Here is a 27,227-nt window from a genome sequence, read left to right on the forward strand (position 1 = left end):
TGTGTGTGTGCGTGTCCCAGGTGTGCGAAGCGGTGACGCAGTGGTCAGCAACGCCAATGACAATAAGCGTGATCGGTCCTGTGTATCCCCTAGGTCGACTCAGCCTTAGAACATTAGAACCTGGCGCCGTGCTCTAAACATCGGTCAAGTCAATGTTCTGTTTGCTTAGCCACGTGGTGCATTTCTGGCACAAATCTGCCCCTCAAAGCGCCATCATATTCAAACAATAATTAGCACCGGGGGAGACAAGAGGTTGGCCGGGCGTGGTGCTGGCCACCCACCCGTGTGCCACAACAGTCTGTCAAAGGCTTTACGGGAGATGGAGAGGGTTGTGTATGAATCTTTGGCTTTGTGTCCCCAGTTGTGAGTGGAATGGTCGTGTAATAATCAGCACCTGGGAGACAAGAGGGTGGGCCTGGCGTGATGCTGGCCACCCATCCACCCACCCGCTGGCCCCAACAGTCTCTCAAAAGCTACACAGGGGGGACAGGGTGTGTGTGTGTGGGGGGAGGCCTGTGAATCGCCGTCACGTCGTGTTCGCCGGGTGCGAGTGGCGCAGGACGTGTAACCCTACCCTGGCAGTAGCCCGGCTCGAAGCCGAACACGGCGCTCGGGGTGGTGGGCGCCGCGCAGCGTAGCCCGCGGTCGCAGGTGCCGTGCAGAGCGAACGTCCCCCCGCACGTCTCGCCCGCTTGACGCGCGCACACGAGGCAGCAGCGGCACACGTCCAGCACGGCACTGCCGCGGCAGCCGCGAGGCTCGGCGCAGCTCGCCCGGTTGCAGACGCACGTCAGCGCCGCCGTGCTGCGCGGGCCCACGGACGCGAGCAGCAGTAGCAGCTGCAGCAGGCAGCAGCAGTACCAGGATAAGGAGAGGGACGAGTAGGAGGCAGCCCGGTTGCGCGATTGAGTTGCCATTTGGTTTTCGGAGGACGTATTCGATCCTCGCTCGCGTTGCTCAACCCCCGCGGAGTTCGGGACGGGAGGTTCGCAGCGCGTTCCTTCAAGCTCGGCCCTCGGCGAGTGTCCCGTCTGGAAGTGGCGCGCAGAGGTAGCGGCGGGCTGACGAAGAGTCGCCGTCACGTGCAGACACGGCGGTGTTGTGCCACACGCGCGATCGAGAGAGACAATAGGGCGGAGTGAAACAATAGGTTGATGAGTCGAGACAATAGCGTGTCACGTGTAGTGACGGCACTGATCAAGGGAGACTGCAAGTGGCACGTGCAGTGCTGCGCGCGCGCACGTGTGTGTGTCAAACACAGGGTCGAAGGGAGAGGCGATAGAAGTAGTAGATTAATGTGTAGAGAGTGAATAGCGTGTCACGTGCAGTGACAATATTGGGTTGTGCCAAGCACGGAGAGAGGACAACAGATAGACAGTGCAGACGAGAGAGCCTTCACGTGCCGCAGCAAGCCCCCAAAGAAGTCACATTAGCGACAATAGTGTCGTTAATTCTGCAATAGTTCAAGACCGTATGTGAACAGTAGAGGCGTATCAGCGCTCTCGGCTGATAAAACTCACCACTCTTTTTCTAGCCTAGATTTTTTTTCCTGGGCTTCGAAATCAATTGGTTATGAAGTCGCCTGCGTTTTCACCTCCCCCGCCCGCCCCGAGCCGAACAGCTGCAGCAAGGAGGAGATGAGAGGCTGAGCTGAGCAAGGAAGAGCGGTGGGCGACGGCGTGCCCGGAGCTCTGCATGCAAGCCACGCACGGAGGGGCTGAGCGGCGGCGGCGGCAGCAGCAGCAGCAGCACACGCAATGCCCCTGGCTGCCCTGGCGTTTTACTTGGTCGCCTCTGCTTCAAGGAACCCGACTAAGCAGGTCTGGGAAGTTTTCAAACCTCCCCCCCTCCCACACCCTTTATCCCTATCAACCACCAAGCATTACCACAACCACTTGCGACTTCTAACCACCACGACCACAACTACCCAACCACCTCCTCCGCCTCTTCCTCTTCAAGCCGCTTAACTTTTTCTGACAGGCGTAACCACCTCCTCGCTCCTAGAATAATTCCGCCCACCTACCCACCCACCCCATACATGCACCCACCCACCCACTCACCCACCCACCCACTCACCCACCCACTCACCCACCCACCCACCCACTCACCCACCCACCCACCCACTCACCCACCCACCCACCCACTCACCCACCCACCCACTCACCCACCCACCCACTCACCCACCCACCCACCCACTCACCCACCCACCCACTCACCCACCCACCCACTCACCCACCCACCCACCCACTCACCCACCCACCCACTCACCCACCCACCCACTCACCCACCCACCCACCCACTCACCCACCCACCCACTCACCCACCCACTCACCCACCCACCCACTCACCCACTCACCCACCCACCCACCCACTCACCCACCCACCCACCCACTCACCCACTCACCCACCCACTCACCCACTCACCCACCCACCCACTCACCCACCCACCCACCCACTCACCCACCCACCCACCCACTCACCCACCCACCCACTCACCCACCCACCCACTCACCCACCCACCCACCCACTCACCCACCCACCCACTCACCCACCCACTCACCCACCCACCCACTCACCCACTCACCCACCCACCCACCCACTCACCCACCCACCCACCCACTCACCCACTCACCCACCCACTCACCCACTCACCCACCCACCCACTCACCCACCCACCCACCCACTCACCCACCCACCCACCCACTCACCCACCCACCCACTCACCCACCCACCCACTCACCCACCCACCCACTCACCCACCCACCCACTCACCCACCCACCCACGGTGAGCAGCCACCCAGCCAGCCAAGCCCAAAGTTCACTTTCGTGGCCCAACCTCGCCTCTTCCCTCCCCGCTTGTCCCACCGCTCCTCCCGCCCGCCCTCCCTGCCTTTCATGGAGTGCGTGCAGACTTGCCCCTCTGATTGGGCACGGTTTGAGACGGGCTTGTTGCAGCGGAGAGGGAGGTGGAGGGGGGGGGGTCGGCACGGGAAGGAGGGAGGGGGAGGCAGGGAGCGGCAGCAGGAGGAGGAGGAAGAAGAAGAAGAAGGAGGGGGAGAATGGATAGCCGTGTTTCCAAACAGCCGCCGTTGTAACATCCGAGATGGGATTACCCGTGCTCTAGTTACAGCCGAAACTTGCGTGTAAGACGGTTTCATTACAGTAAAGCCCCCGAGCCCGCTTTGTATTTAAACAAGCGGTCCACGTGCGACGCGCACGGGACACGTCGTGATGCGTCTTGCACAGCGCCGTCGTCTTGCGGTCATCGCTGCCAGCGGCGGCGGAGCCGTCAGTGGCGCATCGCGGCTCGACACCGCTCATCGCATCTTACCGTGGGACACAAAAACAAATAATAATACTCGTCGCGCATTTCAGTTTTTATTTTCAGTTAATTTTTTTCTTATATATAGCCCTGTGAGCCATTCGGCTCTTGAATCGGGTGCAACCGCAACAAACAAAAAAACAAAAACACGAACAAGAAAAACATCTTAAAGTGACTTTGTGTGACTGTGCAAACAGAAAATCCATGGAAAAAACAGCGCATGACAATGCTTCGGCCTTCATCGTCTTTGCAACACACGGCATGAGAGCATTCACCGTGTCATCATCATCAGCAGCCATGATCAATCTACTGCTGCATCAAGACTGGAGAATGTAGTCGCCTTTCACTTGTGATGTTGCGATGCAATAATCCAACTCGCGCCCTGAGATGGTTCACGCTGTATGTAATCTTTTCATATCGTCTTTCTAATACCGTTTCTGATCGTTGATTTTATTTCTGCTGTCCGTGTTGTTGGTGAACCTTCTTCTAAGTTATATTATTTTACTTTCACATTTCATGAAATGTCTTACAATTGTCGTATTACTGTATCTGAACCTTGTAACCTAGGTCCTGTTTGAAGTATACTTGGCCAGCCTTTATTCAAGGCGACATTATACACAATCGTTCAGGACGTGTGTTGAGTTTGTTGTCTTTACCCCTGCACCTCCGATTCGCACGGTTTGGCCACGCACAATGCCATAGAAGTTCAGCATGCACCGCGTTATTAAACTTTCACATTTCATGAAATGTCGTGTTCAATTGTGGTATTACTTGATCTGACCTTGTATCTCCAGGTCCCGTTTGAAAAAAAATATGTACTTTTGGGACTCGGTAGGTTTTCACCTGGTTCATGGATGAAGGATAACTGTTTGCGTTTATTCAAGGTGATTTCATACACAATCATTCAGGACATTCGGTAAAGACTGTCTCCCAACGCTTAAATATCCTCTCCGCGCCATCTTGGCGATATGTTCAGGAGCTAAATGCCAACGTCGAGGTTTGCGAGCCACGACGAGAGGGCTTCAGGCGTTACAGTTCGTGTGTTGTTGCTTTTCCTCCTTCTCCATTGAAGGAGCGCAGACGACAGTGCCCTCACTGTGTGGTCCATAGTTTGGGTTGCATGGCCACAGTCGCACTACTGTGGCTTGTTGCGTCTCTAAGTTTCCATGCATGAAGGGGATGTGCGCATCGGTCTGTAGAGTTTCTGATGCCGTTAAGTCAATTTCTTTAGTTTATTGTCCTCCTCCTGCACCTCCGATTAGCACTGTTGGCTATGTACGGTGCGAATGAAGTCCAACATGCATGCATACTTCTTCCCGCACACATGGCACTTAACACAAGGTGCACACATCTGCGTGCCTATGCGGGTCTTTGATCAGTAGAGTCTGCAAGTAGTTTCTGCCACAGGGTCTCTTTCCAGGGCAACTCGGTTAAAATTGTTTGTTTATCCGCACCGCAGAGGGGGAAGACGTGAGGTTAAATGTCAGTGGAAAATTGCTCGCAGCACCCTGCGCGGCACTGAGCTAAAAGAAGGAGCCGTATTTAAAGTGTGACTGTTTCCAAGGAAGATTGGTGTCCGGGGTCAGGGCAGTGCAGTTACCGCACAAATCGAGACCCATTATATATGAGATGATTTAGCAATGCACGTTAATTATAATGCATGCAAAGCAATGGTATTGCAATCGTGTTTTAATGGTAATATTATACTGGGGTGGAGCAGTAGCACAGTGGTTCACATACTGCGGTATGAACCCGGTGACTGGGGTTTGAATCGCGGCCACAGCTAATATCAGTGACATGGTATCTGAACCGGTTTTTGGCACTCCGTGTTCATCAACCCATCCTGACCAACATCAAGTACTGTCTAAAAACCCACCCACCAGGGAGAAGCCTTCATCCAGCAGTGGATTGACCAAGTGCCAGCATATTATCATAATTTACTTAACAAAAATTACATGGTTAATCAAGTTGACTTTGGAGCGATATGAAACAGGGCGTGCAGTTTTGGAATTGCTCATAAGCGTGTGCTTTTTCAGAGGTTCAGTGGGGAAGTGCGCCCTATTTAAGAGAGCAGAGTCAGCAGCCAAGTAACACTGCACATTCCTCTTTAATTTGTATAATAAATAGAGCAAGTTCGTTAAGCTTGCACGGCTCCATATTTAGTCACGGACAGGAGTACTTGTGGTGGATGCTCTATCCGGCATCTTTCCACTACAGTACACTCAATTTCACGAACGCAATCCCACAGGAAATGCTGCTGTATTTTTAAATGTTAAGTATATATTTTTTGTTTCCTTTGCTTTGAGTTATCTGTAGGCACAAGCTTTTTGCAAGGGTGTGTGCACAAGCGGTCTTGGCAAGAAAATAAAATAACATTATTGTACAGTGAGCAATTGCCTACATTTCTATGCCCTGGTTGGGTTTTTTTTCCCCCTCTCATCCAACCCCCCAACGCTTGCACGAATGCTTTGGTCCAGCTTTATACAACTTGACGAGGTGGGCTGTATGCATGTATGTGTGTTCAACTTCTTTCGCACCGTACGTAGTCAACCGTGCTGATCGTAGGCTGGTAAATCACCGAGTCGGCAGAGCAATGAGCCGGCACTGATGAGACCCTGAGTGCAAATGCAGGCAACAAACGGTGCTTTACAAAACGGGTCACCAATTAATTACCGGACACACACCAAAAAAAACCCCGTATAATTGCGTTTGTCTTTTAACATAATTTGGATTATTTTCTTTAGCTCGGAGAATGAAAATATTCTATTTGGCATGCAAAGAACAGTTTTCAGGGCATACACAAGGTGTGCCCCGAGTTTATCTCAAGAGGCTTGTTGCAATGATGTCTGTAACAGGTTCCAGAACCGCGCTCGTTCACACAGTGATGCACTGCCAGCTAAAATATTTCGGCATATAACTTTTTCTCACGACATGATGCTGACAGCACAATTGGAATATAAGTTGTGATATTTAGAATATCATGGCCATCGCTGTAAGATATATAGAATTCCACATTTAAATTTCAACATTGGGTTTTAAACAGCTCTTTGTCACTGGACTGCTGTATGACAGCTCCCCACACCATGTCACGTGGGTTGTTTGACCATACCTCGCCACGTTGCTCAGTGCAGATCGCTGACGGGGGTGGTGGGGGAAGGGGTGGAGTGGGAGCCAGACCAGTTCGAATATTGCCAGAGCTGGAGTCGGCACGTGACTCATAACCACAGCCACACCGAGAGGTATACTGATGTGGTGTTCTGGGTGTGTTAAAGAAAACGTTCTGGGTCACAATACCAGACAGACCTGGCTGACATTAAGCCATGGATGTAACTTGCAACGTGTTAGCCGTGACCGGGAATCGAACTCGGTTTGTCGTGTTCGTAGCACAGTGCACTAACCAATGCGCCACCACTCCCAAGTCGACTTAATATGCTAACATGTTAAAAGCTGCCTCATAATATAGAACAGTCAAAGGAGATATTAAATAACGTTTACTCTACAGATTCATTATTCAGGGTAAACTGCTTTTGTTTAAACCCAATTCACTACAGGCCAACTAAATTCGAATTAAAACAAAGCGCCACTACAGTCTTATATTCCATAAACAAAGATTTATTTGTCGAAGTATAAAAAAGTGGCAACAATGATATGCAATTAAATACTCATTACCAATTACAAACTCTAGGTTTTACACGTGTTCTGGCAGTGCTCCCGAGAATTAAACGTGCGTGTGTGCAATTATTCAATTGCACGAATGATGTAATTCTGTATTGCTCAGGGATTTGATTAAAAAACAAACATCACTCCCGTTTCTTCAGCACAACAATGAGGTGTGTACATTGCGTTCATTATATTCTTGCGTATGGCAGCAATAAGTTTAGGAGCTAATCGCCAATGTTGAGGTTTGCTCGCAACAACGAGAAGGCTTCACCAGAGAGAGTTTGTGCAGTTTTGCTATTCCTCCGTTGAAGGAACGCAGACTACAGTTGTTTACTATATGGCCCATATTTTGCATTGCATCAACCAGACTGGTTAACATTTAGCGGTGGTGTTACAGTGCTGCACATGTCGCACCTAATATGTATATTTCTTGGTAGATTCCCCTGTTGGTCGCATGCAGCACATTTTTCTGTTGACAGGGGAAGAGAGGTCATCGCCACATTTAGAGGGAGTGACTCAACGTTGGCAAGACAGAGGTATGGGGCAACCTGAAACAACATCACAGATTAGCACGTGGACTGCCTTTGGAGTTCTGTTCGGTTCTTCATTTTTATATTTAAAAAAAATATTTGAGGGCAGCCCATCAGCCTGCTCACGTGATGCTCACCATGACCCTCGTCAGACATTCACCACTCCCCAGCCTGATCCTCACCAGTCGCCAAGTCACCTGATCTTCACCACTCACCAATTAGCTCACCAAATCCTCACCACTCGGCAGTTAAAACAATACAGCAGAAAGCTCGTTTCAACACCTCTACTCACACTCACGCTCCCAGATGCCACATGCCTATACATTTTAAGAGTTTCAAGCACGGCATAGCATTTGCTGGGCTATTCCAGATCGCAGAAAGGATACAGCCAATGCATCAAATGGAATCGTAACGTACAGGATTTCCTCGCTCTACGCGCGTTCGTTTTGTGCAAACTTCGCGTATATATGCGGATAACCAATTTTTACCCAACATTTTCTGAACGTGCAGTTTGAATTCACTCAGATTCAGCTATGCGGTTGGATACGGCACAGCAGCACAGTGTGCGTCTGTTGTACGCGCTACCCAGGAGACAGCTGTCTCGTGCGGCTTCCATTTGTGCAGCCGTTTTTTTTGTTTTGGAACGCATCTACCGCATACAGCGGTGGAATTCCAACCTCGTTTACATAAGCGAAATACCACATGAGCCTTAAAATTCATACTTTGAAACATACGCACAGCTGCTTATTATATCTATATAAAATGAGCAGTACATTAACTTTAATGACAAAGAGTGCCAATAAATGAAACAGCCCAATGTTAAGCAAAAGTGATCAATTCTATAAATGAGAGTGCATCCTTTTAAATCCCATTTATTAAACGTGTTCACCCCATTACCCTATATGTAGCATTACCATTTCGTGTACATGTAATATGGATAATCACATGCAACGCGTGGTGAGTCTAAGAATCAATTCAGTCGATGTAGAGCTGCGTGCCTCCGACGTTTTCGCTATTCAAACTCTGGCCACAATTGTTGTAAAAGCCCGATCTCTGAAAATGGAAATAACTCGCCAATAGAACGCAACATTTAAATGGCAAGTTTCGCGCCACACAGCGGGCCCGTGACCTATGGTTTCCTTACAGAGAGCGTGGGAACTACATTTTATTGGCTTCGTAATATATTTTCATTCATTGTGCCACCTCTCCCCTCATTGGCAACATTTTCCCAGAGCGGTAGGGAGGGGGGGGGGCTGGTTGAGCGAACACGATCAGCCACTGTAGTTGAAATGAAGTGTCGATACAGCTTTATAGTGGGGGAGTAGTGGTACAGTTGTCAGGGCACCCGACTATCAGCCAGGCGAGCTGCAGGTGTAAGGGTGCAATGATTAATTAGTTTACATCGATTCTCAAGCTCGCGGTACACGCGTTGGCATTGTATGTGTGTGTGTAAGAATGGCTGGGTTTTCAATTGATAATTGTCGAATTTGGGGTTGAGCAATGGCACAGCGGTTAGCTGCACTAATGAACCCAGGCAAGCAGAGTTCGCGTATCCCAGCGATGAGTGGCGAGTGATAGCTGAGTCAGTCCCAGGCACCCCTTCGGCCAACATACACTGATCAGCGTGGTGACGCATAATCGACAAGACATGGAGAGACATTCATCCAGCAGTGGATTGACCAACGACTGTGAATTATAGTCACGTAATGTTCAAGGCTGCTCGTTGTGTTCTGATGGCCTGTAAGCTAGGTAGAAGTTCAATGGATCCTGAATAAATTTTTTGTCCGTAAATAAATTCCATGTGGCTTAGCATGACAAAACACTGTACACCATGGACTTAACTTGTTAATACTTCCATTGAGATACAAGTGTCACCATTATTTTAAGAATGCTGTGTGCCGGTTTAAAAAAAAAAAACAAGGGTCAGAGCAACCTTTGTTAGTTGTGTCTTGTCCATCGTTTGTTTTCATGACGAAAAATAATAGCGCGGAGATGTGAATATGTATTATGCGGAGTGGATGTGTCAGAGCAAAGATAATTTCCTGCATTCAGTTAATCCTGGAAATGTAAGCAACAGTCGTGAATGATTCAATTCACCATATTACCACCAAGAATCAAACGGTTTTAATATAGAAACCAATGCATACACGTGTATATATTTACACTCGGTATAGAATGTAACACGTGTGATATAGTGTCGGGGTGACTGCTTGCCGAGATCCGAAGGAGCAGGGGGTGCTCAGAATGGCTGGGAACCACCAACCAAGATGCCATCCAGTGCCGGATTATCCTCGTAGGAAAAGCAGCTACACGTGTAGTAGCAGCTACATGTGTAGTAGCAGCTACACGTGTAGTAGCAGCTACACGTGTAGTAGCAGCTACACGTGTAGTAGCAGCTACACGTGTAGTAGCAGCTGATGCTACGGGCCCCGCACTTTCAAGGACCCCGCGCTAAATGCTTTCAAGCTATCAATTCCGGTTCAGTGACTCTGCACTTGCTCTATTACTATACTTGCCTTCAACTTTTATTAACGACTGGGTGTTTAAGGTTAGCGAATTGTCATATTATCCGGCTGTATAGCAAATGAAAAAATACCATTACTTTACGATGCAAGTTAAACATGTATGTGTTTTTATATTTACTTTTTTTATTTAGGCCCCCTTTATAACAGGACCCTGGAGTGGTTTGTATGCCCGGTTGTGCGTGCAGAACGGGGTGGTACGGGAACTAACCGAAGCCGGCCAGCCGGGATGCATCTGCGTTCCCGCCCAGGTGCGACCCCAGCTGCTAAGACTAGTGCACGACCACCCGCTCGGGGGCCATGACGGGGAACGGCGCACTCGGGAGACCCTGCGTCGCCAGTATCTCTGGCCCAAGTTGGCACAAGACGTTGCCGCCTGGGTACAGGGCTGCCGTGCGTGTCAGCAATGCGGTCCGAAACCAGCGCGATACCAAGTACCCCTGAGACCGTTCCGCGTCAGTCGAAAGAATCAGCTGGTTGGGATCGACCTGCAAGGGCCATTCCCGCGATCCCACCGGGGCAACTGATATATTCTCGTAGCGGTGGAGTACTTCACACGCTATCCCGTAGCGGTGGCCATCCCCGATAAGACAGCCCTCATAGTGGCCCGAGCATTCGTGGAACACTACGTACTTAAGCACGGGATCCCCGAACGAGTCATTACCGACCAGGGTAGTGAGTTCGAGGCAGAGTTATTCTAGGCGCTGTGCCGGGAGTTCGGGATCCAGAAGGACCGAACTACGGCGTATCACCCCCAGGCAAATGGGATGGTGGAGAGGATGAACCAGACTCTAGCTGGGAAGCTCAAACACATGGCAGCCGCAAATCAACGTGACTGGGATGAACACCTCCCCTACGCTCTGTTCGCCTACGCCACCACAGTACACACATCTACGGGACAGACCCAATTCCTAATGATGTTTGGTCGCGAGTCTTGCCTGCCCACAGAACTGCTGTTGGGGGTCCCTCCGCCGCAACGGGAGGAAGGGAGCCGCCCCGTGGAGCACCTGATGGAGACCCTATGAGGAGCTAGGGTCCAGGCCTACCCGCAAGGTGAGGCTGCACACCAGCGGCAGGAGCAGGGCGCCCGACTCCGAATGGAGCCCCCCTTCTACTCGGCGGGCTCTAAGGTGTGGCTGCACACCCCTCGCGTCGGGGCCGGACAGGTGGGGAAGTTAACCACCTACTGGCGGGGACCCTGGACTGTGGGGCGACAGATCTCCCCCTGGACGGTACTGATTCAGGGGGGAGAGAGAGGCCGGGAGATGGTGGTCAACGTCCGGCAACTAAAACCATGGAGGGCAGCCCCAGCGAGGGAGAACCCCGCCGTTCGAGGACCCCGAAACCCCGGGGTCCCCACACCCCCCATACCGGGGGGCCTTGCACAGTACATGGGCCCCACGGAGCCCCGGGCCCCAGGGGGTCCCGACCCGAGCCAGGAGAGACGGGGACGACGGCCCCTGAACCCTACCGCCCCCGAGTTTGTCTCCAAGCCCACAGGTACCCAGGACCGGAGAGATCCACTGGAGTGGAGGAGGAGACCGCCGCCAGAACCCCGAGAGACGGAGCCACCACCGCCGAGACCAGCCACGAGAGCCGGACGAGTCCCGCGGACCCCGCGGCGCTACCTTGTAGGGGCAACCCAGGCGAGGTGCTCCAGTCAACCCGGGACAGGGACTGGCACCTCGGGGGGCTGTGTGGTGCCGCCGCAGCGGAGCCGCTCTGACAGGGCCGTACCCACCGCCGTGACGCCGCCACCGGGGAGTGACGACACCGACGCTGCGCGCCCTCGCCGCCCCCCCCCCCCCGCATGAATGCACGCACACCCCACACACGCACACCCCACACACGCACACCCCACACACGCATGCCCCACATAGGGCCCGCGGGGTGGGTCACCTGGCTGACAGGTTTTCGTCCAGAAGCCCCTAATGGGATCAAGCTTCATGGTTTCCTGCGGCCGGGGAATTGGGCGACCTACCCCCGAGGCTGACCAGCACCGCGGCGCCGTGGCCTGATATTATAATTGCATTGCCACGGCAGGGGGCTGTAAAGCCACCGCGGATGGGATCACACACACAGCGCGGGCGAGTAGGATGATGAACAGAAAGCGTACGTCTGAGAAACCACTGCGGTGACGTCACCAGAGCTGTGATCCAAAGGCGGGAAAATCCAGACCTCCGATTGGACAGGGGGGCACGGAGTACGGGAACAGCGGGATGCCTTTGTTATAGGTAGGATTAGGATCCAAATAACAACGGGACAGGAACATCCCGACATCTGAATGGACAGGGCGGCATGGGTGCGGAAGCAACTGAATGCCTTTTGTTATAGGTAGGATTATAGATCCGAATATGAAAGGGCATGGGTGCACAGGTGCGTGCGCCGCGGAATGCCTTTGTGATAGGGAGGATAAAATGAGGAGGGTTGGAGCAGCAGGGACAGAGTTCTTCCAGTCATCGAAGTCCACGGAACATTGGAGCCGGCCGTTCGGATCATCCGTGCGACGAGTTTCAGCGCAGCCAGGCACGATCTTCTACAGAGATGACCCACAGCATCGCCCTTCTACAACTTCCAGCGCATCAGAGTGGAAGTAAGCGTAAGTAAGAGAGAGGGCTAAGTTTGGGCTATTTAATCGAGGGTAGAAAGTGGAGCGATAGGCAGGATAAGTTGAATCTAGGATCCTCGAAGGATAGGCTAGCGTCTACTGACCCACGCAAACCCACGTAGTTTAGCGGGTTACTCGCGGTGAATAAAATAGCTAGTAGGGGGATAAACTGTTTCGTGTGGTCTTTGTAAGTGTGAAGAGGAGGGTGGAGTGTCTTGCGTTCGCGTGCACGCGCGGTTGTTTACAACGAGGCGGAGCGCTTAGCGTGCGCGTGCCTACGCGGCTGTTTACGGGAGTGCTTAGCGCTCGCGTACCTGTGCGACTGTTTTACGGTCGCGTGCATGCGCGGTTGTCTATAGCGAGGTAGCGAGCTAAGCGCCTGGTGTGCGCGTATATGTGCGGCTGTTTAAACGGCCCTTTAAATCGGAGCGGAGTAACTCCCTCCAATCAGCGAACGCGCACGGAAGACGCCGCTGCCCTCTCACCCCCGACCCCAACTCCCTCGCGTTTGATTGGTGTACGGGGCTGGGCAGGTAGCGGCGTCGGGTTTGTTATTGCCTGGGTGCGTAGAGCGTGTGTGTGAGGGAGTCGCGCGTCGGCATACCGTATCCGTTTGTTCACGCGTGAGACGGAGTCTTGCTTCGCGAGCATGCTCACCGCAGCACGCCGCTACTGAACCCGCGTAGCACATCGTAAACACCAAGCCGTCGGCCTCACCAATTGAAACATGCCTACGTGGGCAGCCGCAAAGTCGGGGGCGCAAGGGGGCGAAGAATTGGGGGTTGGTAGCCCGGACCCCACAGAACAGCCGGGGGGTAGTGGGACGAATGTAACGGGGGAGTCGGGGGACAACGGCCCCGACAATTCGGTGATGGCGGGGAACAGTAGCCCCTACAGCTCCAGGCCCCGCACTAGCTTAATCCGGCACTGATGCCATGTAATGCATTTGCAGGAGATGGTGAATGGCAACAGCACTGGATCGTGACGGAAAGTGACGGGCATGGGGAGGCCTTCATCCAGCAGTGGATAGGCAATGGTTGCTGATGATGATTATGATGTCGTAGGCGTGCAGTGGTGGGTGCAGTGGTTTGCACAGAGTAACAATTGAATGCCCTGATATTAGTTAAATTCTGGCGACGGCCACCGTTAATGTTGAGTGACACCTGAACAACTGAGCCTGTTTAACACTTAGGTTTCACGACCAATGTTATCCATAAAGAGGTTTGTTTCTTGTTAGATTGCGGAACTGAGCTTGTGTCGCTCCATCAATCCACACTGACCAGTATGGTGAAGAATGGACAAACAACCATGATGACCAATATGGCATGTGGAAGCATTAATCAAATAACCTAATGTTACTTAAATTAGAAAAATATATATATTTGGGCCTTCAAGAACATATATGTATAATAGTTTAGCATTTCAATTCCAAAATGTGTTCAATATTCGCCTTCATTCATGCACAGTCTGCCCATCAGGTCCCTTAATTTTGCTCCCTTAATTCAAGTTCAAGGTTTTTGCCCATCGTGTCTCTCACACTCCAGCCACGAGCAATGCATCGTGGGCAGAGACAAGCACCTGTTGTACACTGCAAGAGGATGTTATGCTACCACTATACATTCGTTCTGGATGTTGCCATTGTGTTAATGGCTTTGCACACTTGACTTGTGATCCAGAGATCGCTGGTTTAATCTCCTGAGCAGTTGAAAACAATGAGGCAGCTTTTATACATCCCCGCCCATCCCCGTCTCTACCCACTCAGTAGTAAAACAAGGGCACGGCCCAGTTAATGAATTGGCCAGTAGCGTGTGATGGAGTAAAGTGAGGGTACTCCAACCTCATCCAAGATGTCTGGCCAGCATGGACGGGTAGGCCAAATACCCTCTAGAAGGCCTCTCTGTAGATGCCTTTAATCGAGGCCCTTCAGCAGTGGCATGAACAAGGACATTCCAGGTTGCATCTTTACCGTCATATTTCATAGATTATTCCGACAATAATAATCTCACAGTTATGCCTTTCACAATAACAAGCCACATTCTATCGGGGCATGGCTAACTAAACCTGCCGGTGGCCCATATGTACATATAGTACAGTATATATCCTTTGCTTTTTTAAAAAAAGGGAGCGCATTTCTAAAAGCCCCCATAATGTTGACATTTCCTAGTGGGAGCAACGCACGCCAGCAACAATTGCCTGTGAAAAACAAAGCAAGTTTCCCTTTGCCAAACGCCAACGAACGAACCACCCCAAATAACTTTCTTTTTTATTTCTTTTATATACACATCGAAATGTCTCCTGTGGCCAGAATATTGACTTTTAATTTGTTGTCAATGTTAATGCGCTCAATTTCTGCCGTGGTGCAGTGGTTAGCACGCCGAGGTTTCCAACACAGGTCGCTGGTTGAATTTCCATCACCCGGGGTGGATGTTGAAGGAGCTATGTGGCTGGTTTCTTAAATTAATCCGCTTCGGTCCATCCAGCACTTTCAATGTGTTACATCACGGCCCGTCAATTGTCGGGTTCACGTGAAAAAAATTGTAAAAGTTAAAGATGCATACAGCCCGAACATTCGCTGGCAGAAGAGCCTTCAACAAGAGGGTGTTTGATCTACTCATCCACACTGGACAAACGTCTTGCAAGAGGGTGGTGTGTCCACACTTGACCCCAATCACACACGACCTGCCAATAACCCACTTCTTCCAAGACGCCAGGCTAGCAAGCATGGAAGAATAGGCCAAATACACCCTCTGGAGGGGGCTTTATACAGCTCCCTCCTGAAGAGACCCTTCCCCTAAGCGGTGGCGTGAGAAATACTGTAATTGCAGAAGTGCACTATTACCTTTACCTAATGCACTCCTGTACATATAGTACGTAAATAGCATTGAAATAAAAACATTATGGCAAGTGTGTGTGTGTGATAAGTGCAGCGGTTAGCGCACTGCGCAATGCATTCAGTGAGCCGAGTTCGATTCCTGCTCATGGCCAACACCAGTGACGAATATTTGAATCGGTCCTGGGCCTCCCGTAGGTCGACTCATTCACAAAATGAGTACTTGGTGCGGTGTGTAAACATCACCACTGGGGAGACAAAGGCGGTCGGGCGTGGTGCTAGCCACCGACCCTCATAGGTGCTCTCTAACAGCACTTGCCCCAACAGTCTGTGAAGGCTATACGGCGGGGATCTTTGTATTTTTGTTGTAAGTATCGTGCACACACACACTCATGGTGAGGAGCTTTTGGCTCTCATTTGGCAAATATGCAATGGCGCAGTTCAGTTTACAGTAGAGCGTGTCCCTGGTTGTGTGTGGAGCAGCAGACACAATCCACACGCATGGTGCGTGGAAAACGAAAGGTGAGCCCCCCCCCCCCAAAGGTGCCCCCCCCCCCCCGCCTCTTGCCTCCCTCATTTGGGACCACTTCTTATTTGGTTTCCTGCTTGGCAAACGCACCCGATATGCAGTCATCCACACAGGTGGATTAGCGCACAGTCAACTTCGCTGTAACATCGGAAACGACTGCACAACAACAAACTCGTTATGCGCTGTAGTGGAGGATTCTTGGTTATTAAAAAATTAATTTACTTAAATCAATATCGGGCTTTTTGTATATCAGACTGTTTGGCCTTATAGACTCGTACACCTTATTCCTTCGTCCCCCTTAGTTCTGCCATGATGGCGAGATGTGAACTCCCTCGACTGGCATGCAGGGGGTTCGATCCTGACCCTGACGCCCATATATTTGGGGTCTGCATCTTCTCTCTCTCCCCGTGGCCGCATAGACTTTTCTCCAGGACCTCCGGTGTCCACCTCCGCATTTAGAATCAACATGCGTTTAGAGTCTTCGGCTGCTCTAAATGTCCGCGTGATAAGCCACTATCATTTGTGACCCAGGTCACTTCTGAAAAAGAGCTGTATAGGCTCAGTGCGCCTAACCTGGCAATTCTATATATATGGCAGGTCGTTAGTTCAAACTCATTCCTTCCTCTCCATTCTTGAACTTCATTTCACGGTGCCCCCCCCCCCATCTTCCTCATGCAGCATTTTTATTTCTCTGCTTCTTGGCCTCTTTCCCAACCTCAATCCTTCTAGAACTCCCTTCATCAAGTATTCACCTCTGAGAGACTTATATTAATCAGCGGCATTTGGTTAAGCAAACAAACTGGATTGGGTTTCACCCATTCTGGGTCTCATCAGCAGAGTGAAGTTTGCGAAACAAACACTTGCTCTTACCAAATGTTATTTGTGGGAGCAGTACCATCCGAATGATGGGGCCCTGTCTTTGCAAGAAACGTTGTTTTATATCTTATTTCGTGCTGTAGTGGAGCATTGGGATAATATTTTTTTGCTAAATGCATATTATGAATGTTTAAAAATATATATATAACACTCTAGACTCCCATTTAATCTAAACGTATGTAACTTAGGTAACTTAATATATTTCTTGTTTGTTTTTTCTTCCAACGGTATCAATCCCAACATCGACATCAAAGGTCAAGAAATGCTCATTTTGAACTCTTGCCGAGCAGTGCATCGCCCCATGTTAGTGACCAGTCCGCAGAGGTGACACTACATAACTACTTTTGAGATCCTTCAAATTGACCTCTACCCACACTCAGGGGCACTGCACTGTCCCATGTTTCCTGCTATAGGGATGTTTATCACGTAGCAGTTCAACTGATTTTATTTTCCTTGCAGATTTGAAATTTTGTCATGTTAAATTAAACCCCACGTGTATTATTATTATTTTTATTGGATTTGCGTGCATCGTTGACTGTGCTAACACCATCAACTCGATAGACCTTAGAATCCAATTCCATCACCGGTCTCTTAAACCCAGATTCAAACCCTGGATCTCAGTGGTCACCAGCACCGTGCTCTCTGACCACGGAGCGACCTGGCCACACGGCAGCTGCCTCTGCCCCATTGCTAATGTCAGACCAGACAAAGAAGTGCACCGTCAGTGTGCACAACTCACAAGCGGAATTTTCCGAGTTCAAATCCCCAGTCCGTGGTCCACTCAGCTCATCGTCCCTCCGAGGCCGATGAGTATCACATTGTGGGAAGTCAACGGTGGTTGTGATGTGAGTAGATTAGCCCCATCATAGATACGTGGAATTTCCACCGCTGGCTCAAGGCTGTTAATCAGGATATTAGCTTCATCTCATGCTCATTTGAGTGTGGAAATCGCTAATCGCTTTTTATTGTTAAAATAATGATCAACTTTTTCCAGTTTTTTTTGCCATATTCAGAATTTTCTTCTTAAGTTGGAGTTCGTGAGGTGTATGTGCATGTGGCAGCCACATCCTTCCTTAAAGCCGGAATGTGACCATCAAACAAAGACGTCTACTCTCAGTGCCACCTGGCACACCCCTAAATCAGCATAACTCTTCAAACCCTCGCTAAATCTCAAATGAATACCAAAGATATTGCCCTACTCTTAAATTATGGCACAATCCTTACATACTCCATGCTGATCCCCTTAAAAAAACATGGCATTTTCTATCCAAGCAGGCATATTCTGCGGCCTACTGCGTGTCGATCATTTTTCATTTCTTTTCTCATTTTGTCTCCATTTTATACCAATTTCGCAATCTTGGTAATGTGATGAGATCAAGTATCGAATACGTTTTCTTGCAGAGCAGTGTAAATGTGTGTGTGGGGAAAAAGCGGATATCACAAAACTACTTCTGAGATTTGAGATTCCTTCGAGTGGCTTTTGTTAACAAAGTCGGGGGCAGCACTTCCACAGCCACTCTGTCACTGGGAGTCATGTTCAGCACGTGACAGTTAAATAAAAATGTTACATTCTCATAGATGGAATGGAGCCCAGTTAGTGCAGAATTAGTTTATTGATTATAATGTTTGTGTGTGTATGTGTAGTCGTTGTGGGGAGCGGAGGCGCAGTGGTTAGCTCACTGCACTTCAAACCCGACAACCCAAGTTAGATTCCCGCTCACGATGTGTAAACATCGCCACGAGGGAGACAAAGGCGGCCTGACGTGGTGTTGGCCACTCTCTCGCGTACCGTACCGGCCATCGTAGGTGCTCGCTAACAGCACTTGCCCCAAATAGTTTATTAAATCTTGATTTGAAGCTTTCGTGACTGCAGGAATCCATACTCTCTGGTTCTTTCGGTAAAGTCACACCTGAAGACGGACGCTTGTGTTGCGACCGAAACGTCGTGTTTTTTTCTTTTATTATTTTTTCTATCTACGTGACTTTACCGAAAGAACCAGAGAGTATAGTCTGTTAAAGGCTATGCGACGGGTCTTTGTCTTTGTGTAGTCGTTGGTGATGGGACTGAAACTGTCAACTCACTATACTTGAGGACGGGTGGCTGCCTGGATTTAAAACCTCGGGCTCTCGGTAGCACCTTCAAATGTAAACATCATCTCCACTGTCTGTGCACGTCTTCCTGCAGACATGCGCTGAGCGGACTGTTCGTTTCAGCGCGGTCTGCAATTTTTGTTCCAACTTAAGCAGCCGTTACACAGACAAATCATTCATCCCGTAAAAAAAATGTCAAGTTTGCTCCAAGACTCAGCTCAAGATTACCTTGAAATACCTCTGTGAAACCACAATTACTGTCAGCTGTGGAATGATCCTTTCCCGAAATGACAAAACATATACTTGTGCCCCCCCCCCAAAAAAAAACATGCGGCTTAGCGCTGCGAAGCTCTCTTTTTATTTTTTAAACTGAGTTCATTTACCGAGAGTATCTGTAGCAGAAAGTGTACCCCGTCAAACACAAATTTAGCCACAAACATACAATAGGGGGCTGTTTTTTTAATTGTTAAAAGCTTAGAAACATGATCATTTCGCGATGTTCGACTCCTGGTTTCATCTGTCGTTTAGAAATTGAACAAATAGGTGTTTTTGGGGGGGGGGGCGGGGGTTTGTTCAGATGAAACCAAAAAAATGAGCTCACAAGTTGCACAATATTATTAACGACAGCGATTTTTTTGTAACTTTGTCATCGTTTGCTCAGGATTATCCTCCCGCACTGCTGGTAATAATGGGTGCATAGCTGCGAGTCGATGCAGTATTGTTCCTTTTGTCTGTTATGTCTGACTCCGGAAAGAGGCCGTCACACGGCCAAGCACATTACCAGCAAAAAGCAACACAGCGAATATTTTTGGAAAATTATATATCTTAAAGATAATAATAGTTCACAGCCCTTTGTCAATCTGCTGAAGGCCTCCTCACGCCATGTCGACCAAGGGGGTTGCTTGACCATACTTCACCAAAGTGGTCGGTGCAGGTTGAGGAGTGGAAGCCCTGGACCGATTCAGGTATCACACGCCACTGATGTTATCCTTGACCGGGATGCGAACTCAAGTCACTGGGGTTATAATGCAGAGAGCAAACCACTGCACCACCGCTTTACCCGGATATAAAAAAAATACGGGATAATTTAATTTTACTACCTTATAAAGAGTGTTTGTAGTGTCATTGACAAATTAATAACATGACAAAAAATACTTCCAATTAAATTTTCAAACGTTTAATGATATATTAAATATCTACCAATGCGTGTATGTTAAATATTGACCCGCACACAAGTTTCTATTATTGCGCTTGTTTATGCAGCAGTGCCTCGCTGAGTCTCGTGAGTCTTTTCCAGGAGGGCCCTGCCAAGATTTTGAACTAGGTGGGCGATGATTGCTCGCCGTGGCATAATTAAAAGTTTGTCATTTGCGGGTCACTTTTTTTTCTACGTCAGCAAATGCGGACCATGAGGCAGGCACACGATGGCCTGCTATGAAACAAACTTACTAATAACTTAGAAATATACCAGGAAAAATGTACATGGCAATGAATAATTCATAAGAACCTTGGTCCCAACAAATCATACAAGACACTCAAAGTGATTTGTAGATTATAATTTGTACTTAATTGTTACTTACTAAGAACTACATTTACTGGAATCCGGCTGGACATCCCATTAGCAGCAGTAACAGTTGGAACAACCAAATATCTCAAAACCCCATGTGACTGCCACTGGACATCCCGTATCCTCAGAATCAATACAGAAGATGCCATTTCATGAGTCTGGCTGAGACATTGCATCTCTGATTTCAAACGGCAGGGCTGTACGCAAGACGAATTGGAGGGGGAGTGGCAGGATGTGACTAAACGATGGCATTACAGGGGGCTCGGAAACTGTGGTCACATGTTCTTGGGACCTAATCCGTCCACATTTTTTTGACGCCACCACATTTGGAGTAAATCCGGAAAAAGGCCTCCGAGTCCACTGGAAAATGGCAACAGGAAATAAACCCACACCACACTTATGGCCGAACGACGTGGTACCATTTTCAACATTTGTAATTGATCGTGTCAAAATATCCTTCACGGACAGCAGTCGTGTGTTTGCGATGTGTTTGCGAATAAACATTGAGGTTACTTGAATGGCATAAAAATGCCTTGCTGTAATATTTATTGTTGTGTAGGTTAGTATGTAATAAACAATTGATTGATTACAATCATTTGTCATCCTTGCCATGTAAACTTAAAATGATTCATGAGTGCATCGATTATATTCTCGTTTCTGTAAATTCGGTCTTTAGAGATTTGCTCCCTCTCGTCATCTGATTACTTGTCATAATTCGCGTTTGCAATTTGGTTCCAGAGTGCATACTTTGTTTAACCTGGTAGGAATATGAGCGCCTGTCTGCACGAGTGTAAGAATCGTTTTAATTAAGATAATCGGTGCATCATCACTCGCCCATTGTGCATACAGTACAGGTATCATCCCTCGATGTACGAACGTTCGGTTTCCGAAATTTCGCGTGAATGCAATTAACAAATCATGGGGACTTTCCGATTGATGGAATTGAATTTCCGCGTTCACGAAATTTCACTACGGCACGCACCACGAAATCAAAGAAGAATCACCCGGTCGGCTGCGTCATCCATCCACGACAATGAGTGAGCAACAGGAACGTCTCCACGTCACCTTTCCACTCATTCCAACGTGCACATTTTTTGGTGGCTTCCCTGAAAATGTTAATTATTTTCGTATTAAATTAATAGTCATTTAATCGTATTCTTGGGTCTTTCGGTAAAGTCACGCAGATAGGTCCAAAGAAAATAACAAAAAAAAACTACGACGTTTCGATCGCAACACAAGCGGTCGTCTTCAGGAAAAGGGTGGTTCGCTGCCAAGGCAAACTGTTTATAAAGGGTTTGAAATGGGCGTAGCCCAAATGTCAGGAGCCATTTTCTTTGAACCTATCTACGTGACTTTACCGAAAGACCCAATAATATGAATTCCTGCAGTCACGAAAGCTTTTAGTGAAGAGTTATTTAATCGTTTTAATATTCACGTTCTTATTGTTTTTGTACTGCGAAAAGTAATATGGGTGTATATTTTTAGGTTAGGAGTAGAGTTGGCATGACTATCCGAAACACATCCCGAATGTTTAGTCTTAAATGAACAGAAAAGGCCATTTCAATTTACGAAATTGCGTTTTACGTAAATCGAGAGATACCTGTACTCAACATTGCATGTCGGATTCACGGAGTGTGAAACGTACAGCCCATTATTGGGTTAGATTCTACATGCTCCACATGTACTACAGTTACAGCCCCATTATCCAATGCACTGCGAGATGAGGGCCTACGTTGTTGGGTTATTTCACGATAAATCACCACGCTGGTTAAGGTGGGGAGCGTACACATGGCACCATAGCAGTGCAATGCAACTATGGATTTTTGCTGCATCGCCTTCTGCTACTCAAAACGTAGCCCCGCAGCTCCAAGGGAAAAACAATAATGAATTATCCATCCTTTAAGCAAATCGTGAGACCGAATCGTGACATTGAATCGTGACATTGTGTTGGAGCTGAGTCATTACGCGCTTGTTTTAATGGGCTACGTCTTTTAAACTGTTTTGGACCAAGACCATGCTTTCAATGTTAGCATGCATTGGACATGCTTGCGTAGATGATTTGTCCAAAAACACAAATAAAGAAATTAGTTTTCAATCTATATTTAAAAGTGCGTAGCTTCCTAATATCGGAAGGCAGAGCGTTCCAGACGGCCGCAGAAGCGCATGTGAAAGCGCGCAATGTGGTCACCCTCTTTGTTTGATGGCTAGAGGGCTTGAGCACGTGTTCTCATGGCTGCTTTTATAAACATTACAACATATTCTCCAGGGATTCCCAGCTGCCTACCTCTCCCCTCTCATCTCACTGCACTCCCCTCCACGCCTACCCTGCGCCCCAGGCTTTCTATTGAAGCCCTCGGGCAACCTTCGCACAGTGGGAGGTCGCTCCTTCTCCTCTGCTGCGCCCTCTACGTCAGAAACTCCCGTTCGCCCGTCATCCTTACCCCTGTCGAGGTTCTTTTTATCCACTGGCTGTGACTGAAAGCCTATTTTGTCTCCACAAAATAAATGTCCACTGTTGTTTCCGTGCAGCCCCTTAAGATGCAGCCACATTTATAAGCTAGAATACATCCAAATTAAATTGTATAACCTGTCAGGCCGTATGTAGGGAGAGTATGTTGAACTTCTTTCGCACCGTACGTAGCCAACTATGCTAATCGGAGATGCGGACTGCGACGAGCAAACTTTGGAAAGATATGCAGGCACAATGTAACAACACTGGGCCAGTAAGAGCCCATGTTCAGCAACCTGGTCCTCGTGCTGCTGTTGTTGTTCAGACCCATCACATTGTGGCCTCACACACAGCAACAAGCACAGAGTCTCATTCTCCCACAACTCTTTATATTACGTCATTAGGCCCATTATGCACAATGCGTTTGCCACAGGGCATACGTGCGTAAGCATACGGTAATTGGCACTCCAAATTTAACAAGGCTAAATAATGAATGCAAAATGTTAACACATTGATGAACTGAGCAGCCAAATCTAAATTCATTAACTGCAGACCGAAATTGGCAATATTGCAGCTCTGGTCTGGTGACATTCCAGACAAATGAACAGAAGCCTAATTATTAAATGATTGTATGCACACATTTGTAAGTTATTTGTTATGTTTTCTTGACTCAGAAAGGAAACATGCTGCCATAACCGGGAAGGCGGTGCAAACGCGTGGTATAATTCCCATCGTTGGCATATGTTGCTATCACAAATTTACTAAAACGCAAATTTATTCAAATGTTCTTGCAATATACACCATTAAAAATAAACACGATACCGTATACTTTTTTGCCTCAAACATAACGGTCATAAAAATTATGACCGTTTCGTACCAAGTAAATTAACATTGGCGAGGTTTTCCCTTTCTTGAATCTCGGTGAAATGAGTAACGCTGGCCTCCAGAGAAAATCGAATTGTGTAGCGGTACCCACGCAAACCGCGAGCAATGAGCAAGCCTTGCACATTTGCAAAACAACATGCAACTTCAACAGCGTGCTGACGTGCTGAAAAGGAGTGTGTCAAAGTTTCAAGCACACAATCATCCAATTGTTCCCTCGCTCGTTCCATTTAAAGGCGTTGCAAATGATAATAAGGGGGCGACTTTCAGCGCGATGAGATGCCTCTTGTGATTGATCAGAAAACATAATAACCACTGCCACGACTAACTGGGCGCCACTGTGCGAGATGTTAACTACCTCGCCTGGTATGCAGGAGGTCGTGGATTCGATTCTGTAAATTTGGAGTTTGAATGTTCTCGCATGGATTTTTCTGTGGGTCTTCCGGCCCTTTCCCTCCACAATTAGAAACGTGTGTTTAGAGTATTTGGCTGCGATACATTTCCACATAATAAGTCACTTCGTTGAGCTATCATTTGTGACCAGGTCGCTGCTGATAAAGAGTTATATAGCTTAAATAGCTGAATGGGCCTTAACCTGATCAAATAAAAATAGCTTAATTTTAGTTTACTTTAGACTGCCTCCATATATAATGTAAATAAAATCCAACTCTTTCTCTGCAGCAACTCAATATCGGGTTAACATTTAGGGACCACCCTATGGCCTCCTCTTTGACTGCCACTCCGCTGGGAGTCACAACGATTGGCCAACAATCCCTTCTCCCGACGGGTCCTGTCCGAAGCCCCCACTTACTCCTCTCATCGTTCAAAGATGAAGCATCGCTTAATGTCCACTCTCGTCGTTTAAAATGCTAAATACCAGCAAAAGCATTCTTGTAAAGGAGATGTTAACTTTTGGAAGGAGGCGACCTCCGTGCGCCAGCTATTTGCCTGGGAGAGACAGTTGTTGGCTCGGACACAACCACCACTGAAAACGGTGGCAGCTGCTGCGGGCGGGTGTTTTTCGAAAGCCTCTGAACGATGATGACACCCACACGACCGCAAGGGTGGCCACTGGCTGCGCGGCACAACTCCACGGTGTCCGAACGTGCAGTGTGCGTGAGGCCGTGTTCAAATCCCGCATCTGTTCACGTTCGCCTTTTCCCATTTTAATTGTTCATCTCCTCGTTGTGAAAATTCACCAATAATGGCACGAATATGAAAACGCTAAGGAGGTACATCTTTAAAACAAAGTTTTTAATCAAATGGAAAGCGACTATAGTTTAACAATCAGAATTACGTGTTACCATCCTCAATCCGTGGTGGTGTAGTTGCGCACACGGATGTCTTTAAAGCAACTCCTCTTGGTTCAAAACCCAGTTATAAGCTTTTACCAAGTTACATTTATGCATGCCATAATGACGTTACTTCAACATGATGAAGTCAAACACCACATGCTTATCACTTGCGAAAATACATTTATTCATTCAGTGATTACATAATTACTCACACTCTGAAACCTCCACTGACTGTGTTATTCACCGTTCAAGTCACTCTGGTATACCCACGTGGAGGCCCGTTGTGTCGCATCTCCTCAGTGGCCAACGGCATGAGGCTGCAACTCATGAGGTTCTGGGTTCAGATCCAACATTTCCGTTTCGTATTTCTTTTGGTAGTTTGAATGACGAATATAACGAAATTAGAAACGCTGACGAATTTTTTATTTCAAAATAATTTACTTAAAAACAATATATACATGAAATAACATTGTTTCAAACAACAACAATAAGATCACCGCAACAGTTGCGTGCATGCCTAGAACGTTATGGCTAGGTGGATAAACTTTTGCTACTGAAGCTGATGACCTGGGTTCAAATCCCACCTTTATTTTATCAGCTAGAGAAAGTTCACCCGGTTCAACTTATTTTTTTTATTACATTTTGAAAAGTACACCTAAAGCAACATTTTAAACATCGATGATTTAATAACCGGAACATTACAGGCCACTACAAAGCCACTGTGGTGTAATGGACAACTTTGCCGTTTTTGAAGTTGGTGACCCGGGTTCGAATCCCAGATTGGATTTTTTTGCTAATTAACATGACACGCAGTGACGTCATCGCGTACGTTTCCACAGTGGCTGGGGCGCAGCGCAATCACTACACGTCCTCGAGCACGATTCATCTGTGCGAAGACACGGTGGCCTCGCTGCAACAAGAGGCAAGCCGCGAGCCTTCTCATGAGCCTCGAGGAGCAAGGTTCAAATCCTGCAGACGGCAAGTGGCGAATATACCAGAGAGATGGTTTGAACTCCCTCTGGAACCCCCTCTGAATAACAACCGGCAAGTGGGCATACGACGAACTTGGAGCTGGAACCCATCGACGAAACGTGACAGGATTTGACGGACGTGGTAAAAGGCTGGCAGACAGAGACCTGGAACTAGGACATGAGAGCCCCCTGATGGGCGCAGGTGGAGAGGCGACCACAGGAATGCGACAACCTAGAACAGAACAGAGGGAATGACCAGGTGAAATTTTTTTTCTACCACTGAACACTTTTGGCCACTAGGGGCGCTGTTTCACCACTAGGGGGCGCCATTTCTCCCTAGGGGGCGCTGTTTCATTACATTTCCCATTGAAATTGTGAATTTCCTGCAGTTACACGAATTAAACTGTTTTTTTTGCAAATTAAGCTGTAAGCTACCCGTTTTGTGCAAAATCACGACCAAATATGCCTCTGAGACAAAAAAATCAACATAAACAAGCCACGATTTGCACTGCTTTCCTGTAAATCGGCATGAAAACTGCTGTTTTCCCACTGATAACGTAGATTTAAAGCAAAGTAACATTTATCTTAAACATACAATACCGTGAAATATCCAATCAACTAATTGTAGGTGTTTATATCATTAAGGTTCTAAACGAACTGAGCGGTGTAGTGAACAATGGCTCACTAATAACCCCCACGACCAGCACAGACCAGCAGACACTCATCCAGCAGTGGATTTATTTAAAAAGGGTCGCCTACTTAAAACAACCAGTAAAAAGCGGTTCAAGCGAAGTGGAACAATACCACACATACTGAATCCACACTCTACTTTGTATTACTCTAAAAAAATGCAGATTAAAAAGTTATTGCTAACATTTTCACGGAAAAATAAGACTAAAAACCATGATTCATTAACAAAGATGTCTGAAATGCAAGACGTCGCGTAAAATGTCAAATCCCATTGCAAAATCAGAGTGAGAAAACCACTAGAATAAGCATCAAGAAACCATTCTCTACGCTCTCCCATCTCTCTCCCCTGCCAATGCTCTCCCCAAATCTCTCCCTTCACACCCCCTACCCCTGGTAACGCTCTCC

At 48.2% G+C, this 27,227-nt stretch overlaps 1 protein-coding gene and 2 long non-coding RNA genes across 10 annotated transcripts in view; 1 reads left to right on the top strand and 2 right to left on the bottom strand.

Moving 5' to 3' along the window:
- Positions 1 to 1,974, bottom strand: part of LOC116943187 (cysteine-rich motor neuron 1 protein-like) — a 74,339-nt gene extending 72,365 nt beyond the window's left edge. The window contains exons 1-2 of one of the 3 annotated variants that reach the window (XM_032955822.2): positions 1,521 to 1,974; positions 575 to 1,031 (exon numbers count right to left, since the gene is read on the bottom strand). In XM_032955822.2, coding sequence (XP_032811713.2) covers positions 575 to 917 — 343 coding nt within the window. In that variant the 5' untranslated portion in view covers positions 918 to 1,031; positions 1,521 to 1,974. Of the gene's footprint in view, positions 1 to 574 lie in introns of all 3 variants that reach the window. The other 2 variants (XM_032955821.2, XM_076067576.1) reach the window with 2 other exon arrangements.
- Positions 1,730 to 15,546, top strand: LOC142924788 (uncharacterized). Its single transcript, XR_012941860.1, has 3 exons — positions 1,730 to 1,820; positions 10,223 to 12,268; positions 12,369 to 15,546. It is a non-coding gene; the product is annotated as an uncharacterized LOC142924788 (long non-coding RNA).
- A 10,016-nt stretch (positions 15,547 to 25,562) lies between these two features.
- The window catches only part of LOC116943186 (uncharacterized), a 114,917-nt gene continuing 113,252 nt past the window's right edge, over positions 25,563 to 27,227 (bottom strand). For all 6 annotated transcript variants that reach the window (XR_012941858.1, XR_004402887.2, XR_004402888.2 and 3 more), the window contains one exon: positions 25,563 to 26,364. This is a non-coding gene — a long non-coding RNA (uncharacterized LOC116943186). The remainder of the gene's footprint in view (positions 26,365 to 27,227) is intronic.

The sequence above is a fragment of the Petromyzon marinus genome, chromosome 17 (assembly GCF_048934315.1).
Source record: "Petromyzon marinus isolate PM22_M1 ecotype Great Lakes invasive population chromosome 17, UKy_Petmar_22M1.pri1.0, whole genome shotgun sequence".
NCBI classification, from domain to species: domain Eukaryota; kingdom Metazoa; phylum Chordata; class Hyperoartia; order Petromyzontiformes; family Petromyzontidae; genus Petromyzon; species Petromyzon marinus.